We start from the raw sequence: 19,246 nt of genomic DNA, 5'->3' as shown, positions 1-19,246 counted from the left end.
TCTGAGATATACACACACCCGTCTCTCGTAGGAAGAAGTCTATTCGGAAATTTCATGGCTCATTGTCTTGTACTTGTCGAAGTGCTATATCGTTTGTTGAGGCGTCAACTGAAAATATTTATGCTATAATACCCCATATTATTAAATTTCAACTTGGGACATTGTACTCGGAGACTTGTTATTGCATTACTGGGCGAGCGGCAAGTGCCGATTGTGTTTGACTGTGTTTTGGAGTTCGTGATGCAGCGGCACAGCGAAGGGGGGGTTTTGTGGGTTAAACCCCCCCCCCCCCCCAGAGCTAAGAGAAATGTTTAAGTTTAATCCATTTTACTTAATTGGATTGATATTACTGATAGAATAGTGTAAAGATTAATAACAAAATCCCTCACAAAGCCGTAAAACTCACCATTTTGAACCATTTATCTTAAAATTCCGCAATTTATCTCTTTTTTAATTAATTTTTCTCTTTTTTAATTTACTAATCTCACACCTACCGCTTATCCTGGTGGATATTCCATACCCCCACACACCCCGGTATTAGTTGCACCTTAACCCCCCCCCCCCGCCAGCCTTAATTCCTAGCTGCGCCCCTGTTGTGTTGTGCATTTAAGGTGTGCTGCACACTATATGATGCGTCTTCATTGTATTTTATAGTTGAAATGGGCATAATTTTCGTTCATATTTTGAGACCCAAGGATTGAGGATGCTGACATGTAGCTTCATTTTCATCATTGTCAATCAATGTAAGTACTTATTTACTGTGACTCCCTTTCATGGGACTATTATGTGGTGATATACCGTTCTAGTAAACCAGTTTGGAAGTGAATATTTCATTTATACCTTCAGCATCTGTAAAGGCCTGAGTATACGATATAAACCAGGCATAAACAATTACGAGTTAATATGTGACTGCCTGCGCGATTTTGGTGAACCGGAGCATGTACGAGTGTTTGATCCAAATTAGAAAAGGTTCTATTTTCTGTGGTTATTCGGTGCTTTTTTTAAAATTCATTCTTGCGTCCAATCAAAATACACGGAAACTCGTGCGTTTGTTTCAGAGATCTATCCTCTTAATACAAACTGTCTTCTAAGTCTGGCGCGCTGGTACAAGAGATAGTCATCTATTGGCTTCCGTGGCGGATACATATTAGGGGAGGGTCCGGCCCCCCCCCCCCCCCCCCCACTCTTGCGGATCCGCCCGCATTGCCGACCTTTGAAGAGCCACAATTTTAATTTTTTATATAATGAGATGGCATTGTCTTGAATATGTGTATCATCAGTTTAAATAAAAATTGCTTAAACTTTGCATGTGACTTCATTATTTTCTTATTACGATAAAGAAAAGGTGGTCCAAGATATCTTTTGCACCCCCCTTGAGTTTTATCTGTATCCGCCCCTGATTGGCATCATTGGTGACCATATTAAGGCGACCGTCAGTTAGGATATTCGTGTTAAAATCCTGGTCCAGGAAAATTATTCGAGGCAAGGGCATACCCGAAGTGAATGAGTGAGGGGAGGATTAAAAGGATTGAGCGAAAATTCTACTGAGAAAAAAAATCAATCGCCTTGGACGGGATTCGAACCTGAATCCCCCGATATCAGGGCGAGTGCTAAGTCAGCCGGGGGAAGATATTTTTTGAAAAACAGAGTAATAATTGTTAGTACCCTATTTTTCTCTTTCCCCGGACCCCCCAGTTTAGGGCCTCCCCCCTGAACGAAATTCCTGGCTACGTCACTGAGCAGAGCCTATCTGATGTAATCATCCATAATTCACTCCCAGTAACGATTTCCCCACCGTTTGAAATTAAACTATACCTAACGGCAGATGCAATGCAAACTGCAATTAGGAAGAAATCGTATTTGCAATTATTAGTGGTGCAAACAAGGTTTACCACAGTCTAAACACAAAAGTATAACATGTCGCCACCTTTTTTCTTTCGGCGTTCACGGCATTCTGAATTGGTAAGAATTCAGTCAGAAATAATTGCGAATGTCCGATTCCGCCAACAGTGGGGCAGGAAACGCGACGCTAGGTTCTGTAGTGATCCGAATGAGGAAGATTTCCATTTCCAAAATTTGCATAAACATGTTGTTGTGTGTCGTCTCAGAATAGCCTGCTTGGTCAAACAATGCCTCGGGATTTGTACCTTTTCACTTCCAAGAACGCTTAACCTTCCTCTTCCCCTTCCTCTTTGATGAAAACATCCTGGTTCCACTTCCCTATATAATGGCACGGTGGCGATGCTATTGGTACTCACTCAGTAACACACACTCACTTACTGGACTCAGTTACTCAGTCTCCAGTAGACTCACCTGTGGTCAATCGGCAATTTGCCGTCAGTTTGAGTCGAAGCGCGGGCCTTATGGCCGAAGCGCCTCGCCATCACCAGCAGCTCCTCACCTTCCCGGGAATTTGGTAATATTCTAAATTTTGGCTATTATAGACGCACGAATTCATCATTACTTTATGTATTTTCATTGAATTGATTTGGATGCTGGGATTTTAAATTGGGAAATAAACTATGGGTTAAAAACTTAAAATACTTGTGTGTGATAATTATTCGCTTCCCGACCCCGAGGGCAAGGACCCACGCAATTCAAAGCGTGCGACCCGCGACTTTAAGCTGGCGGGCCGCACCATTACAGTTCCACAACTTATGCGATCTGTTTCGATACAAGGTCTGATGATGTTTCTTAGTATCGAAACCGGTCTCATCATTAAATAATTGCCTTCAACTTTCCTTTCTCTATTATGGCGAAGGAGCTCCATCACTTTTCGCCCGACATCATTGAATTTTTCAGATCTTTGACCGCTACTTTTTCAAGAAAATTATCTTACAAAAATTCTACAATTTAGGGAGTTATTTTTGGAATGTAATTTACGCACTTAATGTGCGCTGTGTGCAAGTGGGCCACGTTGATTACCGTTTTACATAGATCAGGTGTCTCCAATCCCGCGGGCCAGATCCTACCCCACACATAATTCCACCCGACCCGCCAAAAAAATCCGTGTGTTGGCGTTTAAAAAAATAATTATCGCACGGCTAGCATCACTGAATTATTCAAAGCTGGATAATTATTCAGGGCTATGTGAAATCTATTGTCGGCCTCGGTGGCGGCGGGGTAAAGTCCTCGCCTGCCATACCGAAGGTCGCGGGTTCGAATCCCGCCTGGGTAAGTTACCCTTATCCAGGGCATGGATGTTTGTGATTATTAAATGTTATCAACCCCGATGTAAAGGCCGAACAGTGCTGTTTTCGGTGGTGTGTGAAATAAATAAATAACTATCAAGCAGTTTTGTTTGATAATCATTTGAAATCAATTATTACAAGTGGCTCATATAATCTGCATCCGGATTTTAATGAAATGTTGAAGTTCAAAACGACGGTATTATTCGTCACACTAATTTGGCTGCATAAAACTAAAAGCGAACGAATCGATTTAGTTTACCCTGATATTTTCCAAAAAGATATTTTCCATTTTTTCAAATGTCTGTACTCTAATTTTTGGGGAAATTAAATTACTAGCACTGATCAGTTTTTTAATTTCTTTTTTATTCCTTCGGCCCGCATAAATTTGGGAAATAAATAATGTGGCCCTTATATTTAAAAAAATTTGAAGGCTCCTGATTTAGAAGAGAGAAAACAGGATTAGCAGAGAAGCGGAGGTAGAGATATGGTCCACGGATGAAAAGTAATCATGCAGAGTTTAAGAAGACAATAAAATTGGTGATTGGAGCAACGGGGTGTGATCAGTTACGTTGGCATATCATCTTCCCAGCGTACTTGCCTGAATAACCTGTTTTAATATTTCATTAGCACTCTCGCATCTTGAATTCATACACTTGTTGCCGTTTCAAAAATATTTTGCCGTCTTACCTATCAGTCCTCAGTTAGCCGAACACCGGAACAGTGCAGAAACCTGAGGGTATGTGTAGAGGTGGTAAATAATCACTCGTCAATGGTTACAAAGAGTAAAATCCTTTTTATATACTTTCAATTAGATCACCTCACAAAAAAGAGTGATACTTATTTTGTATCCAAACGATGATCGTTTTTGTGAAATGTCACTTAGTTCCATTGCAATACAATAATGTCCATCTCCTCATGTTCCGTCTCTTTAAGAGACAATGTTTAGTCACTTAAGGTCTGATGAATTTTTATCGTTGGAAGGCATGAGTAAAGTCCCCGTGAGACTTCAGCCAGGTCAGCAGCAAAAGGAAACGACTTTTCAGCGCCTAGCTCTGCTGCCATTGCCAAGGATTAGTTTCCTTACAGATAAACGAAGCTCGTCATTGATTCGTAACCCCGGAAATCCCACCTTAACTGTAAAAGGCCCGGTCAATTGCCGGCAAATCGATTGGATGACGTTTTCTCGATCGGTTTCCAGCCGATTTAAATTAAAGAATTTAGCGGACGGTTCGAGGTCTTACTAGTTTCTCGTATCTGGTAATTATTCTTTGATATCGAAGGACGCTAGTGGACGTATAGTGCTCGAAAATAAAAGTTTAAGGTGTGTATTTCCCGTCCTATAAGCAATGATGGAATGTGGAGGACCCGGAGCAACGAAGATCTACGAGAGGCATATAATGTTCCAGACATTGTAGTGACAAATCAAAAGTGGAAGACTCAGGTGTGTAGGAGGAGGTATGGATCTGAATGGAGGTATGTATATGACTCAGGTATGTATCGAGGAGAGAACATAGAAAAAACTGCATTAGAAGGATTACTAATAGGGAAGCGACCTTTGGGACGGCCACAGTATCGCTGCAAGGACCAAATCGTAAAAGACACTGAGAGGAAGAGTTGGATCAGAAGTGGAGTGGGTGCAGAATCGGGAGAGGTGATGCTGGCAAGACCAATAAACCTGCTGAGGTTTGAGTGAGGTCCTGGACTGATAAAAATCACACAGGTTTTTATCTTCAGTGTGGCCTAAAGATTCCATCCATTATTTGAAATAAGTTGACGCATGATAAGAAGGCCTTTTAGGTCATATCTTGAGACATGATCAGGGAAGCCGACTTACAAAAATTATTGGGGGGGCCAAATCCGGGGACCTTGCCCCGGGAAATTTTATAAGTAGTGAGTTTTAAGTTTTTTTTAAGCATTTTAGAAGAGTCATATTATCAACATTAGAACCCTGATAACCCGAATCTCGATATCTGGACACTCCGGGAAAAATCGACAAGCCGAATGACACATTTTTTCCTCACATCCATAACGAATTTTTGAGGGGGCTCGGGCCCCCTCAGGCCCCGTGGAGTCGGCACCACTGGACATGATAGTCTAATGAATACAGTCGTCGAGGGACAAGTAGTTGGTTAGATCGGAAAAGGAAGACCTCGAACAAAATATACGTAACAAGTAAAGAAGGATGTGAAAGAGAAGAAATACGTAGGTGAGAAAAGATTGGCTGATAGGATAACTTAGTGGAGAGCTGAGTCAAACCAATCTTAGGATTGTTGGCCAGTGATGATGATGGTGTCGTAATATAAACAATAGATGGACATATATAGGTATCAAATTCGCAAAATCAAATTCTTGTAGTTGCTAGGAACAATTAACTTACTCTTTCATTGGGAAGAAAAGAACTTTGGTCTACAGTATAAATGCTTACGGCGTACGCTCTTAACAAAATTTGTGGCGTTGGTATAACTTGATTTAGCAATTTCGGGGTATTATTTTCTGCGGCACCATTATATAACACCTACGGCTGAGGGGCATTATGCAACCTGGCTCGTGGGGTTGAGACCCTCTCTTAAAATCCTCCAGTCTAACTCGGCTGGAAGCCCGAGAAAACGTCATCATAATTTAAATCGTTTCGGCTGTTGCTGTTCGTTTTTTTCAGCTCAGTGGTCCCTTCCTGATTGAGTGTTCAGCACCACACGGTGCAGCTCTTCTGTATGAAATTTTCGCAGTGTATGCATTGCATGGACGCCACTTGGGGGTAGAGTTGGTATCAAATATCTTGGGCGCTGAGAGGTAGACTTAGAATTGGTGGGATTGAAGGAAGAGGAAGACTTTTGTCACGTGATAGTCTAATAAGCCAAACAGTGGCCTGCCTAGGCTGTCGGAGGTTCAGTTGCTCGTTGAAAACCGTTATGAACACTTCATCAATCTTTTTCTCCTGTTATCACACCGAAGGATGTTTTTCGGTGCTAGGAGTTGGCTAAATATGTTCTGGAATCCGGTTAGGTTTTCATGAACTGACACCAGAGCACCATTGTATTCGTCTGAGTTTTCGATCAATCCGACGAATGAATGAATACCCAGACGATAACAAAAATTCCTCATGACCCGGGTGTTATTACGAATTTCCGAATGAAAATGACCACATTCGAAGAACTGATGGATCTTCGGATGAATCGTTCCATGAGTCATTTATTGCTCGAGGCAACGAAGTTGACACAGGATAAACGAAAAAACGCCTATAGAGTTGAGCCCTTTCACTTACATTAGTTGTTACTCTCACGCCACAGACGGTCAATTCTTCGAATTCCAAGCAATACCCATATCTGCGGCTTCATTGAAATTTAAAACCAAATTCGAAACTACAGGATAACTAATTTATGGCGGGCGTTTTAATGCCTCTTTGAGCTCTCGTTCACCTCGTCAAATAAAATTAGAGTTCTTAGGTGTAGGTATTCTACCGCCCATCCATGGCATTTCATGAGTACTTCGAAATAAAACAAACACATTGAAAAAGAAAGATTCCTGCCGAATACATTTCGTGAAGAGTTCTCGGGATCACCACCGTGTCAGAAACTGCGTTGCTGGCGACGTTTCGAAGTTCGACTAGGCCATCATCCTCAGGGCTTCGAGTGATAGTATATGATTGATGATATTTCTCTTCCTTTTACACCATATCACTCATAGCCCTGAGAACAATGGCCGAGTCTTATACAGAAACCTCGGCAGTAATGCAGTTTCCGACCCGATGGTGATCCCCAGAACTGTTCATGAGAATTAATAGATACTTCAATACCTCCGTAAATACCAGTTCCTCTCAGAGCCCTCGATTACCTCACCGAATTTAGCCGGATTGTCTAGATTTATTCCACAGTGGTCTCATGTAAAAGTCTGGGTACCCCGTATATTCCAGAACTTGGAAGAATACATTGGCACTAGCATACTTGTCTCAAGTACTCGTGTCTTCTCCGAGTACTCCAATTCCTATCTTGAGTTCTTGCGAAGGCTTCCGTGACGAGTAGCAGATACTGTCCTGGTTTCGCACGTTGCTTGATTCCAGATGATAGCAGTTTCACCGACAGTTGAGCTCCACTTCTGAGCTGAAGATGGTGGCGGGATCGCCGGCGAAACTGTCGCCATCAGATATCAAACAGGGCGGTAGACACCATGGCAGCAGCATAACTGGGACCTGGTATACCTCTATTCCGGTCTATTCGGCACACTCCTACCATGTGTATCACGCGGGTTTTCGAAGTGGAAGACACGAAACTTGGCAACGTCTAACTCGCAATACCACACTTCTGTACGCAGTTCCAAACACACCGTAATCGTAGGTTTTTCTGCCAGTCGAGAAATATGCTGGAAGGCAGCGCACCCATAACACATTTGATGCTCCAACATATTTGGATTCTCTCGTATATTTTCTCTTTTAGAGGGCCTGGCACAGTGTCGCTTGCAGTCGGATTTACATTTTTCTTGGCAGCGTCCTTCAAAAGGCAGTCATCTGCGTCTCTTCCCAAGTGGAAGACATGAAATTTGTTAAATTCGAACTCGCAATACCACATTCTTGAAGGAATTTAGTGACACACCCTAAGTGGAGGCTTTCAGCCTGCTAGAGATTTTTCTGGATGGCATCACAACCATTAACAAATTGATCCTGCCTCCTTCTGCCACCCATTGCAAATTTAATCCTGATTAAATCTGCTCAGTAAACTTGAATTTCCTAATAAAGTGGTTATTTCGAAGTCTCTGGCACAGGCATCTTTGGGGACAGATCTAAACCTACCGATAACGGCGGTTTAGCATTAGCTTCGAGATTTCGTTGGCAGTTATAACACCCTCGCACCTTTAATATTCAACCCCGTTCGATTAAGATATTAGGAATCATTCGCTATAGTCGTCGCTTCGGAGTCTCCGGGCAAAGTACCGCCATCAGTCGGTTTAACATCTATTCGTGGCAGTGTCCTTAAAACGGGGGTCACCAGCATCTCCGCCGGTCCAATGTCTTTTAAGCACAAAAGCTGAAGGACTGGAGCTTGCTCCACCGCACTCTTGAAGATAGTTCATAACAGACCGATATGGGAGGTTTTCAGCAAGCTTCGAGATTTTCTGGAAGGAATCACATCCATTAAACTTTTATCCCTGCTTCCATCTACTCAATATATTTGGATTCATCCAGTGTAGTCTCCGGCACAGTGCCGGACTTATTCGTTCATCTAGGCACTCCATAACTAAATGTAAGACAAATGCACGAGTACTCAAATCCGTGTCCTTAAGTCCTCGAGTCTGTCTGACTACTTGAGTGTATATCTGGGTACTGAATATCTACACTCGGGTACGCTTGGCACACTAGTACGCTGTGCATTATCTGTGATTTCCCAAGTAGAAGATACGAAACTTGGCAATGTTCGGCTCGAAGCATCAAATTCTGGTAGGAAGTTCCTGACCCAACGAATTCTAAGGTTTTTTTTTTCAGTTTCCAGATGTAGTGGGAGGAAACTCACTCATTACAACTTGCCTACCCTTTGCTGTTAACATTCCCTCTCGCAGTGGTTGTTTTGGAGTCTCTGGCACCGTCATTTTGGGTTCACATTTCTTCGAGGCAACGTAATTCAAACGGCGGTCACTTGCGTCTCGGCGGCGCCGCTGTCTCTCCGGCTGATCCATGTAGACTGTCCCCTGAGGGGGGCCTCCATGGGTGGCGCTGGATTCGCGTTTCCGTTGCCGTCTTCTTCCGAGGGTGTGCCTTTGATGGCCGTCCTGCGGCAGAACACCGAGGAGAACGTGTCCCTGAACTGGCGGCTCATCGTGTAGTAGACCACGAAGTTGACCGCCCCGTTTGCCAGGGCCAGAAGGTCCATCGCCTCGCCCAAGCGATGGTAGCAGTCTTGGAAGAACCGTTTTCCGATTATGACCGAGAGGAGTCCTAAGACGCCCTGCAAATACAAGAAAAGTACCAGTCACATTCCTTATGCGTAAGTCCCATTAGGCTAACCGAGGAGACAAGCTGATACACGAATGTTGTGGGATTATTTGGGACTATAAAAGAGAATATCATCGCGAAAACTATTAATGATAATGGATTAACCGTGAACCGTATTGAACTCCGAGGGGTTATGTATACAACTGTTGAAGTTGCCAGCAATGTGATTTATCAATGTATTTCGAACCTACATTGTGGAGCGAGAATCGGCCGTTTTGGCCATCCTGACTTCAGTAAATAGCTATGGGGATAAGGTAGTGATGTGGACAAAGGCCCGGACAATTTCTTATTTCGGTGATGGGCCAATGGAATTGAGGTAGCTGTATAGCGTAGTTGTTTGCGCGGTGAACCCAACATTGGTAATTGGTAATCTCTCTCACCTTTGACCTCGGTCAATTTGCAGTGTCTATCTACTAAAATGTCATTGCCCAATTCATAGTTTTCATAGAGTTTTAAAATTTTATATCCTGTCGCACGCCTTATTTTCTGTTATCTCTATTTATAACAAGAGAAAGTATTTTTAACCTTTTAGATGGAATATTAGGCAAGTATTACCAGAAAACAATAAAAAATTTCGCTGATTCCTACAGTATTTTAATGGCAGATCGTTACGGCCATTAGAACTACCTTTCTGTTTCACAGCTGATAGTACCCAAGCAGCTATCTATATCCCAAAACATCCATACAACATTGTCGGCTTTATCATATGACATCCTTACAATATCCATGTTTATCCACTTAATTTCATTATTATAATGAATGTATGCATCATTATAAATCCAATTAACGTTGTATGGACATCTGCCAAATATCCAAAGGATCCGCAAAATAATGTTGCAGGAATGTCTGACATGGAGGTCCATAACACAACATCTCTTAGGTTTCTTCACAACATGTAATGAGTAGATACTTAATGGGTGCGCTTATTATGGTTTTAAGTAATTCTAGACATTAAACAAAACATGTGTGCTCTTCAACTCTATACAAAACATATGCTACCGATAATTACTGTTTGGAAAAACTATTTTTTACATCACGGATATCACAATTTGGATGTCTATGCAACGTAGTCAAAATATCCATCGTGTGATAAAAAAGCGTTTTGGATACATCACCCTTATTGCCATAGATATATCGTCAGGTGATAGGGTGTGTTGTGTGGTGCACTCACCTGCGGCACCTCCGACAGCAGGAAGAGCAGCAGCACCGCGAGCAGCATTCCCGTGGTGCGGTCGGCCCTGCGCCCCACTCCCGCTCCCCTCCTGCTGCTTCCCGCGCCTCCCGCTGGCCCTCGCTTGATCACCTGGCGCCTCCGTCGCTCCGTGCCCGCCAGGGCCGATACCAGCGCCAAGCTGAGCAGCGTGAGCAGCGCGCACGGCAGCAGTTTGATGAGCACGGCGTAGAGCCAGAAGTTGAGCTTGAGCAGCAGGTCGTCCCTGGCGTGGCTCAGGTCCGAGTGCCCCACGAAGTACAGGGTGCCGTTGAAGCCATCTGGCAACGCCGCCTGCTTGGAGAGGATCGACATGCCGAAGTAGAACGGCGCGCAGAGGAGCGGCGAGGCCACGTAGGCGACCAAGATGGCACGGTGCGCACGCGCGCGACCGCACCACTCACGGTTGCGCAGCGGATGACCGACGGCCACGTAGCGCCACACGGCGAGAAGAACAGTCAGCCAGATGGACACCGTGTGGAAGACCTGTCGTGATGATGATACAAAGTAGAATTGTATGGGCTTACACGGCGCGGAGATGATTCGGCGGAGAGGCTTACGGGATATGCAACTCGTGTGTCCATCTTTGCAGACGACAGTAAAGAGACAAGAATCAATTGAGGATCAAAGGAGGATCAAATCAAAGGATATAGTTCTCTCAGGCAGTGGCGCAGGGAGGGGAGTTAACCCCCGCCAGAGCGCAGAGAATTTTTTAAGTTTAATCCATTTTACTAAATTGGATTGATATTACTAATAGAATAGTGTAAGTAATTAATTAATAATCCCCCAGAAAGCCGTAAAACTCACCATTTTGAACCATTTATCTTAAAATTCCGCAGTTTATTAATCTCGCACCTACCTCTTATCCTGGTGGGTATTCCATACCCCCACTCACCCCGGTATTAGTTGCATCTAAACCCCCCCAGCCTAATTGCTAGCTGCGCCCCTGCTCTCAGGAACCCAATACCGAGTATATAACTGTGCAATGGCAGTGCCGTGCAGAGCCCTAAAAATACGGCTTCAATGACACTGTATATATATATATAAAGGGCCACAATAAATTAACAACTGCACCTCTCAAAGATAGCTGAGTACACCTTGATTGTGCCCACCCACAATGCTGACTTTGACGCAGCAAAAGTAGCTGCCAAGGAGAAGAGATGCTATCCACGTATCATTAGGGAGGCGATAGAGATTATGAAGTTCACGAAAACCTTCAGCGGAGAAGACGGATGTCAACTATTCAACTACTGGAATAGAGTGCTCAAACCAACTCGCGAGAAAAAGAAAAGGAAAACGCCAGGGAAGACGGACCAATGAGAAGTCTCCTTCCTCCTAAATGGGCCAATGAGGAGACGCCTGACAACGACATAATATCCGTAAAAGACGGTCGAAACCACCTCTCTACACTTCATTGACGTGAGGAATGCCGGCGAAACTGTTGTCTACAAAGATGGACTTACGCGGAGAATATTCCGTAACCCATTTTCCTGGAATGTATCCTTTTTTAATATCGGTAGCCATTGGATAGTGTCCGTGAGCTGAGATTCGAACTCGAATGCCAATCTTAGAAATTTATTCTGGGCAAGGGGTTAACCGCATCGGCAAAATGTGTCCCGGAAGATTAACGAAATAAGGCAATATTTTGCTGCAACTGATACCTAATTGATGGACGGCCAATCTCAATTTAACCATGGTGATCTTGTAATTATTTAGTTGAACCTCTAAATGGCTTAAGTGAATAAGTCTTAAAATCGGAATGTCGTTCCCACGATTGCCAAAGGCTGCGCTGCAATCGCTCCATATGGGAATGCGTTCCGATTGGCTGATATGGGGTTTTGTTGACGGTTTTAGTGACGGAAAAAGTGACCGGACGAGTGATGAAAAAAGTGATGGGAATCCTCATCATTGGAGTGATCGCAAAAAATAATTGCCGGCGACGATCATTTGCGAGTGATCACTAGCAATAACGGATATAATGATCGTGTGATTCGGGCTTAAGATTCGAAGATTCTTTTTGAACATTACATTCGATGAGTTTCGATGCAGATATGATTCATTTTTATGTCAATAACTTTCAAGTCCATCCTCCCTCTTTCCCCATTCTCCACCGTCTCAGACTTCAAACAGAAATATAGAATTCCTTCCTTAATTCCCACTTTGACAGTCCTGATATTGTTTCCTTCGTCAACATTAGAAAGAGTACCTTCCCTCCACACCAATTTGAACTCCTGACTCCACATGCCAATGCAAAGGTCATCAATTATTATGCGTTCTCTTTTCTACCTTCTTTCCGCCCTAATACATTCTCTCCCGACTTAAATTCATCACTTTTCTTCATCAAATAAAACCTTCACTGGCCTAGCATCATCTAATTTAATGAAAAATAACCAAGGAGGTGGCCAGCGCATCGGTTTGTGGTCTTTTTTTGTTACCGCTCGATTCGCTCGATGTAACTATGCAGGCCCGTCGCGAGGGCGGGGCAACCGGGGCATTTTGCCCAGGGCGCAGCAAATTGGGGGCGCACCGTGTTCACCGACTAATTTTTATTTTATTTTGACTAACAACGTTATCCGCTGCGTGGCGCTCTCAGCTCTCTTCAACGCAATGAAAGAGTCTCCTTCACGCCGCAAAACCCAGAGAAACATAACATCGGCTCGTGTCTTACGCGGTCGGCAAAAGTTTTTTTTTACCGATAATTTGCATCCTGCATAAATGGTAATGTCCCCTCCAGAAGTGAGAAACGAGAAGTTGACGAATTTTAGGTGAAAGTGTCAGAGCTATTAAACACTTTGTGATTTTGTTTGGTAAAATTTCGCGAGAAATTGTCTCAAAAACTTGATCAATTAAAGATGTGTTGCCAGGAACTTCAGAACTACCTGACGCGTGAAGGTATTTCCGACATTTACGGGACTGAACTGTGCAATGAACTACAGCATGTCGGCTCAATTACTGACGAATAAATGAAAATAACACCAGCGACACCATTGAAGATTTTGAATTCTATGAAGAAGAGTGACCACCACGACTTATTCACAAACCTGTGAATAGCTTATCCTACTTTACTCACGATACCGGTCACAGTAGCTGGCGGGGAGAGATGTTTCAGTTAGCAGGAACTTAAAAAAAACCTACTTGAGGTCGTCAATTTCCCAAGAACGATTGGTTGCACTAGCAACGTTATCTATTGAGAATGAGGAACCTAGAGAATTGAACTTTCAAGAATTGATCAAATCCTCCGCAAAAAGTAAGATGAGAAAAATTCCATTATAATATTCAATAAATATTCTTCAATAATACTATGTATTTCCATTTTTATTGTACTGTTTCATTTCGAAATTTTTAAATATCTTTGTATGTTTTACTTTCATAATCAATAAAATATATAACTAATAACTTCAGGCTTTACTTTGTGAAACCTCTCCCACTCCCCTCTCTTTTCCATCCCCATCAATGATCTCCTATAGTGACAACCTTTAAATTTTCAAGTGCCTATCCACCTGTGTGCCGTTAAACTTTCCAAGAACGAATACTACGCAGTGCCGTTACCAAAATTCCCCCAGTGACCCATGTCCTTCGGGGAAATCATTAACCCATACCAGCTCCTTCCACAGCCGGACTATTGTGATTTAGAAAACTCAATGTACCCCGCTAATCATAGAGGTAGCGTCTAATCCTCTCTTTCTTCCCCAACACCGCCACCTTCTTTAGCTCTCGTCTCCTCACCCACTTTAACCCCGCCCTCCCCTGGCTGGTCAGATCCTCATAGGAAAAACCCTCGTCCCAAATCAAGGCTGCCCCTTTCCCCCTTACCCCCACCCCCTCTCTCTATTTCAGCCCGTGTTCAACCCTCACCCCCGCCCTTTCAACCAGTCCTTTTCCTTTCCGATGCATGTCCTCACAGTCACTTGTGTACTTTGTGTATAAATGTATGATGCATGCAAGATCAGTCACATGACGATGTAACCAAGTTACGAAACCCGGGTCGTGCCCATAATTAAATAACTGAACCTTACAAAGTTTTATTTCCTTACTTCCAATAAAATATCTTTATTATGAAAAAATGTTTTCAATTATATTTTCAAATCTCCTGATTGCAGATGTTTAGGGGGCGGGGCAAACGATCCCTGTTTGCCCCGGGCGCCAGATCAGCCAGCGACGGCCCTGCTCCTATGTTTAAGTTTTATTGACATAAGTGCACTTTAAATTGTCATTCTTCCAACATGCGTACCATTTTCGTTAAAATTAATAAATGATAAGTGGTATAAACCTTTACTTGACACAGCAGTGCCCCAAACACGGGTATCTTTGCTTTCGAAATGTAGTGAGAAGGGGCTTGCGATACTTCAGCGCTATTCATTTGCAGCACGAAGTTTTGAAGTGGAACGAAAAGCGAGACACGATGAACCAATCAATGCCCAACTGCAAACACACACACACTCGAAAGTTATGTCACGAAGTACTTCATTGCGATGAACACTGTGCTTTGAAAAAAAAGCTGCTCTCGTAAAACGTTGACGTTTTTCTTCGCATTTCCTCCTATATGAAGAGGCCTTCCCGGAATTCCCCAGCCTCCTGTCTTATTCATCAAATATTTAGTCTTCTTCTTCTTGAGGAGGCCAATTATAACTCGGCTCTTGTTTCTTTTCTTTTTGCTCTCATGTCTCTCAAAGTAAAGGATCCGCTGCCCCTTTCAAAACATTAGCAATTGATGCGTTCCTTCGTCTGCTGCTTCGTCTCTTAATCCCATGATCGAATGCGAGCCGTCGCTGCGTTGGAGTTCACCCAGGTGGCCATTAAACATTTTCAAACGTATTTTAGACTCACTTTTAGGGCTTTGACGATAGTTTATTTATGTATTCCACCGATTAATGTTGGTTCCATGGAGTTTTTAAGAAGTACTCCGGCAGTCTACCCTTCCTTCATGTAATTCCCTCTTCAATTCACAACAAGGCCTACTCTCTTTCACATTCTATCTAAAAGTCCTATTCTCTTACTTCCCTTCCCTCGTTTACCTAACATTCTTCCCTCTAACACCATTGTCAACATCCCCTCTCCCACCACCCATACCTTCTGTCTCCTTCGTATCTAGAAGCTGCTTCTCCTCACCCACCATGTCCAGCACTTCGTCGTTTCTCCTCCTTTCCGTCCATTTCACCTTCTCTATTCTTCGCCACACCCACATCTCAAATGCCTCGAATCTTCTCTAGTCTTCCTTCCTAAGTGTCCACGTTTTTGCACCGTAAAGAACTACACTCCATATCAGACTCTTCACTATTCTTTTTTTAAACTATTGCACCACGATCCTCTCATTAGCTCCTTCCTGTTCATGAACGCCTCCTTTTCTGACGCAATTCTCTTCCTGACGTCCTTACTGCTGTATCCGTCTTCCTCTAATGTACTTCCCTAATAGTTGAATCCCTGTACCCGCAGAAGTTTTCGTCCACCTATATTTACCTTCAAGGTAAAATATTTTGCTAAAACTGCTCATAGAGCAAATTAATTTTACAGCCAAAGGTGCAAAACCAATCGTTTGGAACGTAAGTCTTCCATCTCGCACTCTCATTCGGATTATTGACGTATCCCATATTTTCTCCTGCAAATCGTTGGGCAAATGAAATAAAATAAATAAAAAATTAAGTAAATATAATTAGCCCCCTCATAGAAATGATGAATGATCCGGAAATGATGCCTATGTATTGATTATCGATACCGACAAACCACCAACAATCGACGACAATTGATGTCCAAAATCGGAAACATTCAATTTTTGGAGAACAATCCCACTCTGGGCTGTAAACAATTGAATGCTGATTCCCCCCTTCCCGAACCAAGCCAAAAAATTACGCATCTGGCCATCTTGACATAGCTGATACTACAATAACGCTGATTTCAATGCATGGGAAATTGCTTGGTTAGCATTGGATTCTCTTCTCAGCTCGTTTGATTCTTATGATATTGCAACATGGAGGATAGATTTCTTGAATTCCAGACGACAGGTTTTGCACCTTAGGTTGTAAAATTAATGAGTTTTATGAACTGTTTCATTAGAACAGTTTACCTTGAGTAACAGACGTCTACACTTTGGAAGGAGGGCGAGAGAAGACTGGAGGCTTTCGAGATGTGGGTGTGGAGAAGAATGGCGAAATTGAAGCGGACGGAGAGGAGGAGGAACGACGACGTGCTGGACATGCAAAGAAAGATGAAAAACTCTCCGGAGTGAAGGCTAACAGTTTGTTCAAGGCTAATTTAAGTACCTTGTGATGCTCGACGCTGACCGTATTGTGACACATTATCTTCATTGGTGATATTTTAATGTATCCATTGTTTAAATTTTATTTATTGAGGTTTAATTTTACAATATCTATCTATCAAATATGAGTGTAATTAATTTATTCTGGATTTTTACTTAAACCTTAGTAAGTTTACATAGAATTCGCCCGTTGGTAGCCTCACGTGGAGTTTACATAGAATTCGCCTGTTGTTAGCCTCACATGGACTGGTGGCGCCGCTCTGCGGCCGGCTTCACCAAAGGTGTGACGGCGGAGTGCGTAGTCTTCCTTCCTTTTAATTTTTGACTACCACATGTTCGCGTGTGGCTGATTTTGTTCACTCACCTGTCCGAAGTTGGCGTGGAATAGCGTGAAGGCGGCCCAGGGAAAGGTGTAGATGTGGTGCTGTGGCTGGCCTGCAGTGCTTAGGATGGTGTAAGCCGCGAACGGGATGTATCTGTAAAATGCACGGCAAATATATGTATATTACTACGAATTAGTCGCTAGAGACTTGGAGGCTACGAGCTTAGCTATGATTGCTTGAGCCACTAAGATCAGATATCTTTCACGGTGATAAGGAGAGAGCATCCATCACCTTAGAACTGTAATACATATTTTTTCTAAGTCCAACAGAAATTATAAGTTAAGGGATATTTTTCCGATGGAATTCATTTGGGATGAGCGGCTATCCGGTGCACAGGTTTCATGGGAATTTTTCGGTCTAAATCGATTTTTCAAGCGACCGATTTTAATCGAAATTGAAAAGCTCAATTTTTTAACAAAATCGAAATTTGAACCAAAAGATCGATTTATCGAAAAAATTGAAGGTTCTATTTGAAAAAAATACAGTTCATTCAAAAAATGTTTAATTTTTCATCCGAAAAATACATTTGAGTAGAAAACATTCTTTGAATAATTATTGAATTATCAGTAGTAATAATTTACGCATTCACAAATTTTTGGTATTGCGCTTGGAACCATTCGGCTTCCCTAATTTTTTGAGAAAGATCAACTGATTAAGATGCTTTCTTGAAGATCGAGGGCGTGCTTTCCGATTTCACTGGATTAAGAGAAAAGTACTTCACTCTGGACGGATGACGTTATCATAGGCGCAGCTGAAATCAAACGAAATGGTCAATATCGAAGTCGAAAAATCAAATTTAGATCGAAATGCGAAGGTAATGGCTCGAGCCCGATTTCCTGAACCGCACAGCCCTATGTGTGTGAATTCGTTGGTGGAAAATTATTACATGACACATTATAACCATAGTACGAATTCTTGTCATATTATTTCATGGAGGAAATAATTCATCAGATACTGCATGTTTCTGTATGGTATCGAGGGTTCGACCTTGGCATGCTTAGAGATGGCAAGAGTGGAAGCATTCGAAATGTGGTGCTACCGAAGAATGATGAAGATAAAATGGATTGACCGTTTACGTAATGAGGAAGTGCTAAGAAGAGTGGGATAAAAGAGAAGTCTTCTTAAAAACCTTAAGCAGAAGACGGAACAACTTAATTGGCCACAATCTGAGGCATGGTTGCCGAATGAAGACAATCGTAGAAGGACAGGTGGAAGGGAAAAAGGGCAAGGGACGGCCCCGAATGAGTTACATAGGACAAAGGGTTACAAAGGATGTATAAGAGAAGAAATGCGTCGCTAAGAAAAGGCTCGCGGAATGGATAGCTGCGTCAAACCAATCTTAGGATTATTGATGTAGGATGATGAGGATTTCTTCATGCAATTAGTAATTTTCTATTATTTTACTACTATTCGGTCCTTGAATTTGAGCTCAAGTCTGCCATTTTTTGCCTTAATAAAAGGGACCAAGATCTAGCGATTCTGGGATAAGAAGGTGAAAGAGTGATTAAGAAATGTGGAACATGTGGGAAAGGAAATCTGGGATTAGAAGGGGATCTGCTGGACAAATAGTGGAGAGAGAGAAATCGCATTTCACGCAAATGCTGGCTACTCGGTTATCTCTCTCGTCACACACTACTCTAATGGCATTTGCTGAATATGTTATTGTATTTGAAATATTAAAAAACCAAATGAATGAAAAATGAAATAATAATAAGCATTGATTATTACGGAGGGTTCAACGGTGAATTAATTGTCATAATCATAAAATTGTATAATTATTTTCTTTTAAATTTTATAATATAAAAACTTTTTTAATATAAGTCATCGCGGAAGGAACCAGAAAAACAATCACCAATAAACATTGATATTTGCAACGAAAAGGCTAAAAATTATCAAGTAATGATACAAAATATGGCCTCATAGACATTGTGAATAACATTCTGTAAATGATTGTTAAGAAGTGCTTCTATTAATGTTCTCAGTGATAAATGTTTAAGCTTCTGCTAACGAAAACAACACAGGCAAACGCGCATAAATAATATTGGTAGAGGTAAATGTCGTTTTATCGGGACAGCTTCTGAATACGCTTAAGTTAAGTATAATCTATAACTAAAACTAGACTAAAAATAATGAAATGGGAAATAATATATTCGCGAGCATCAACAGAAGAAAGCCCGTTACGTGAATTGAATTACGAATATTCAAAACCTCGTTTAGATGTCTTAAAGA

The 19,246-nt window shown here is 42.3% G+C and overlaps 1 protein-coding gene and 1 long non-coding RNA gene across 2 annotated transcripts in view; one reads left to right on the top strand and one right to left on the bottom strand.

Moving 5' to 3' along the window:
- The first annotated feature begins 2,357 nt into the window (after window positions 1-2,357).
- Window positions 2,358-5,017, top strand: LOC124169064. Its single transcript, XR_006867025.1, has 2 exons — window positions 2,358-2,416; window positions 3,622-5,017. It is a non-coding gene; the product is annotated as an uncharacterized LOC124169064 (long non-coding RNA).
- Window positions 5,018-7,826: 2,809 nt separating this feature from the next.
- LOC124169422 (G-protein coupled receptor dmsr-1-like) overlaps window positions 7,827-19,246 on the bottom strand; it is a 78,839-nt gene continuing 67,419 nt past the window's right edge. Inside the window, exons 5-7 of the mRNA XM_046548015.1 lie at window positions 16,999-17,110; window positions 10,343-10,867; window positions 7,827-9,124 (exon numbers count right to left, since the gene is read on the bottom strand). Coding sequence (XP_046403971.1) covers window positions 8,801-9,124; window positions 10,343-10,867; window positions 16,999-17,110 — 961 coding nt within the window. The 3' untranslated portion in view covers window positions 7,827-8,800. The remainder of the gene's footprint in view (window positions 9,125-10,342; window positions 10,868-16,998; window positions 17,111-19,246) is intronic.

The sequence above is a fragment of the Ischnura elegans genome, chromosome 12, assembly GCF_921293095.1.
Source record: "Ischnura elegans chromosome 12, ioIscEleg1.1, whole genome shotgun sequence".
Classification (NCBI taxonomy): domain Eukaryota; kingdom Metazoa; phylum Arthropoda; class Insecta; order Odonata; family Coenagrionidae; genus Ischnura; species Ischnura elegans.
This window is presented reverse-complemented; position numbering and strand designations above follow the sequence as displayed.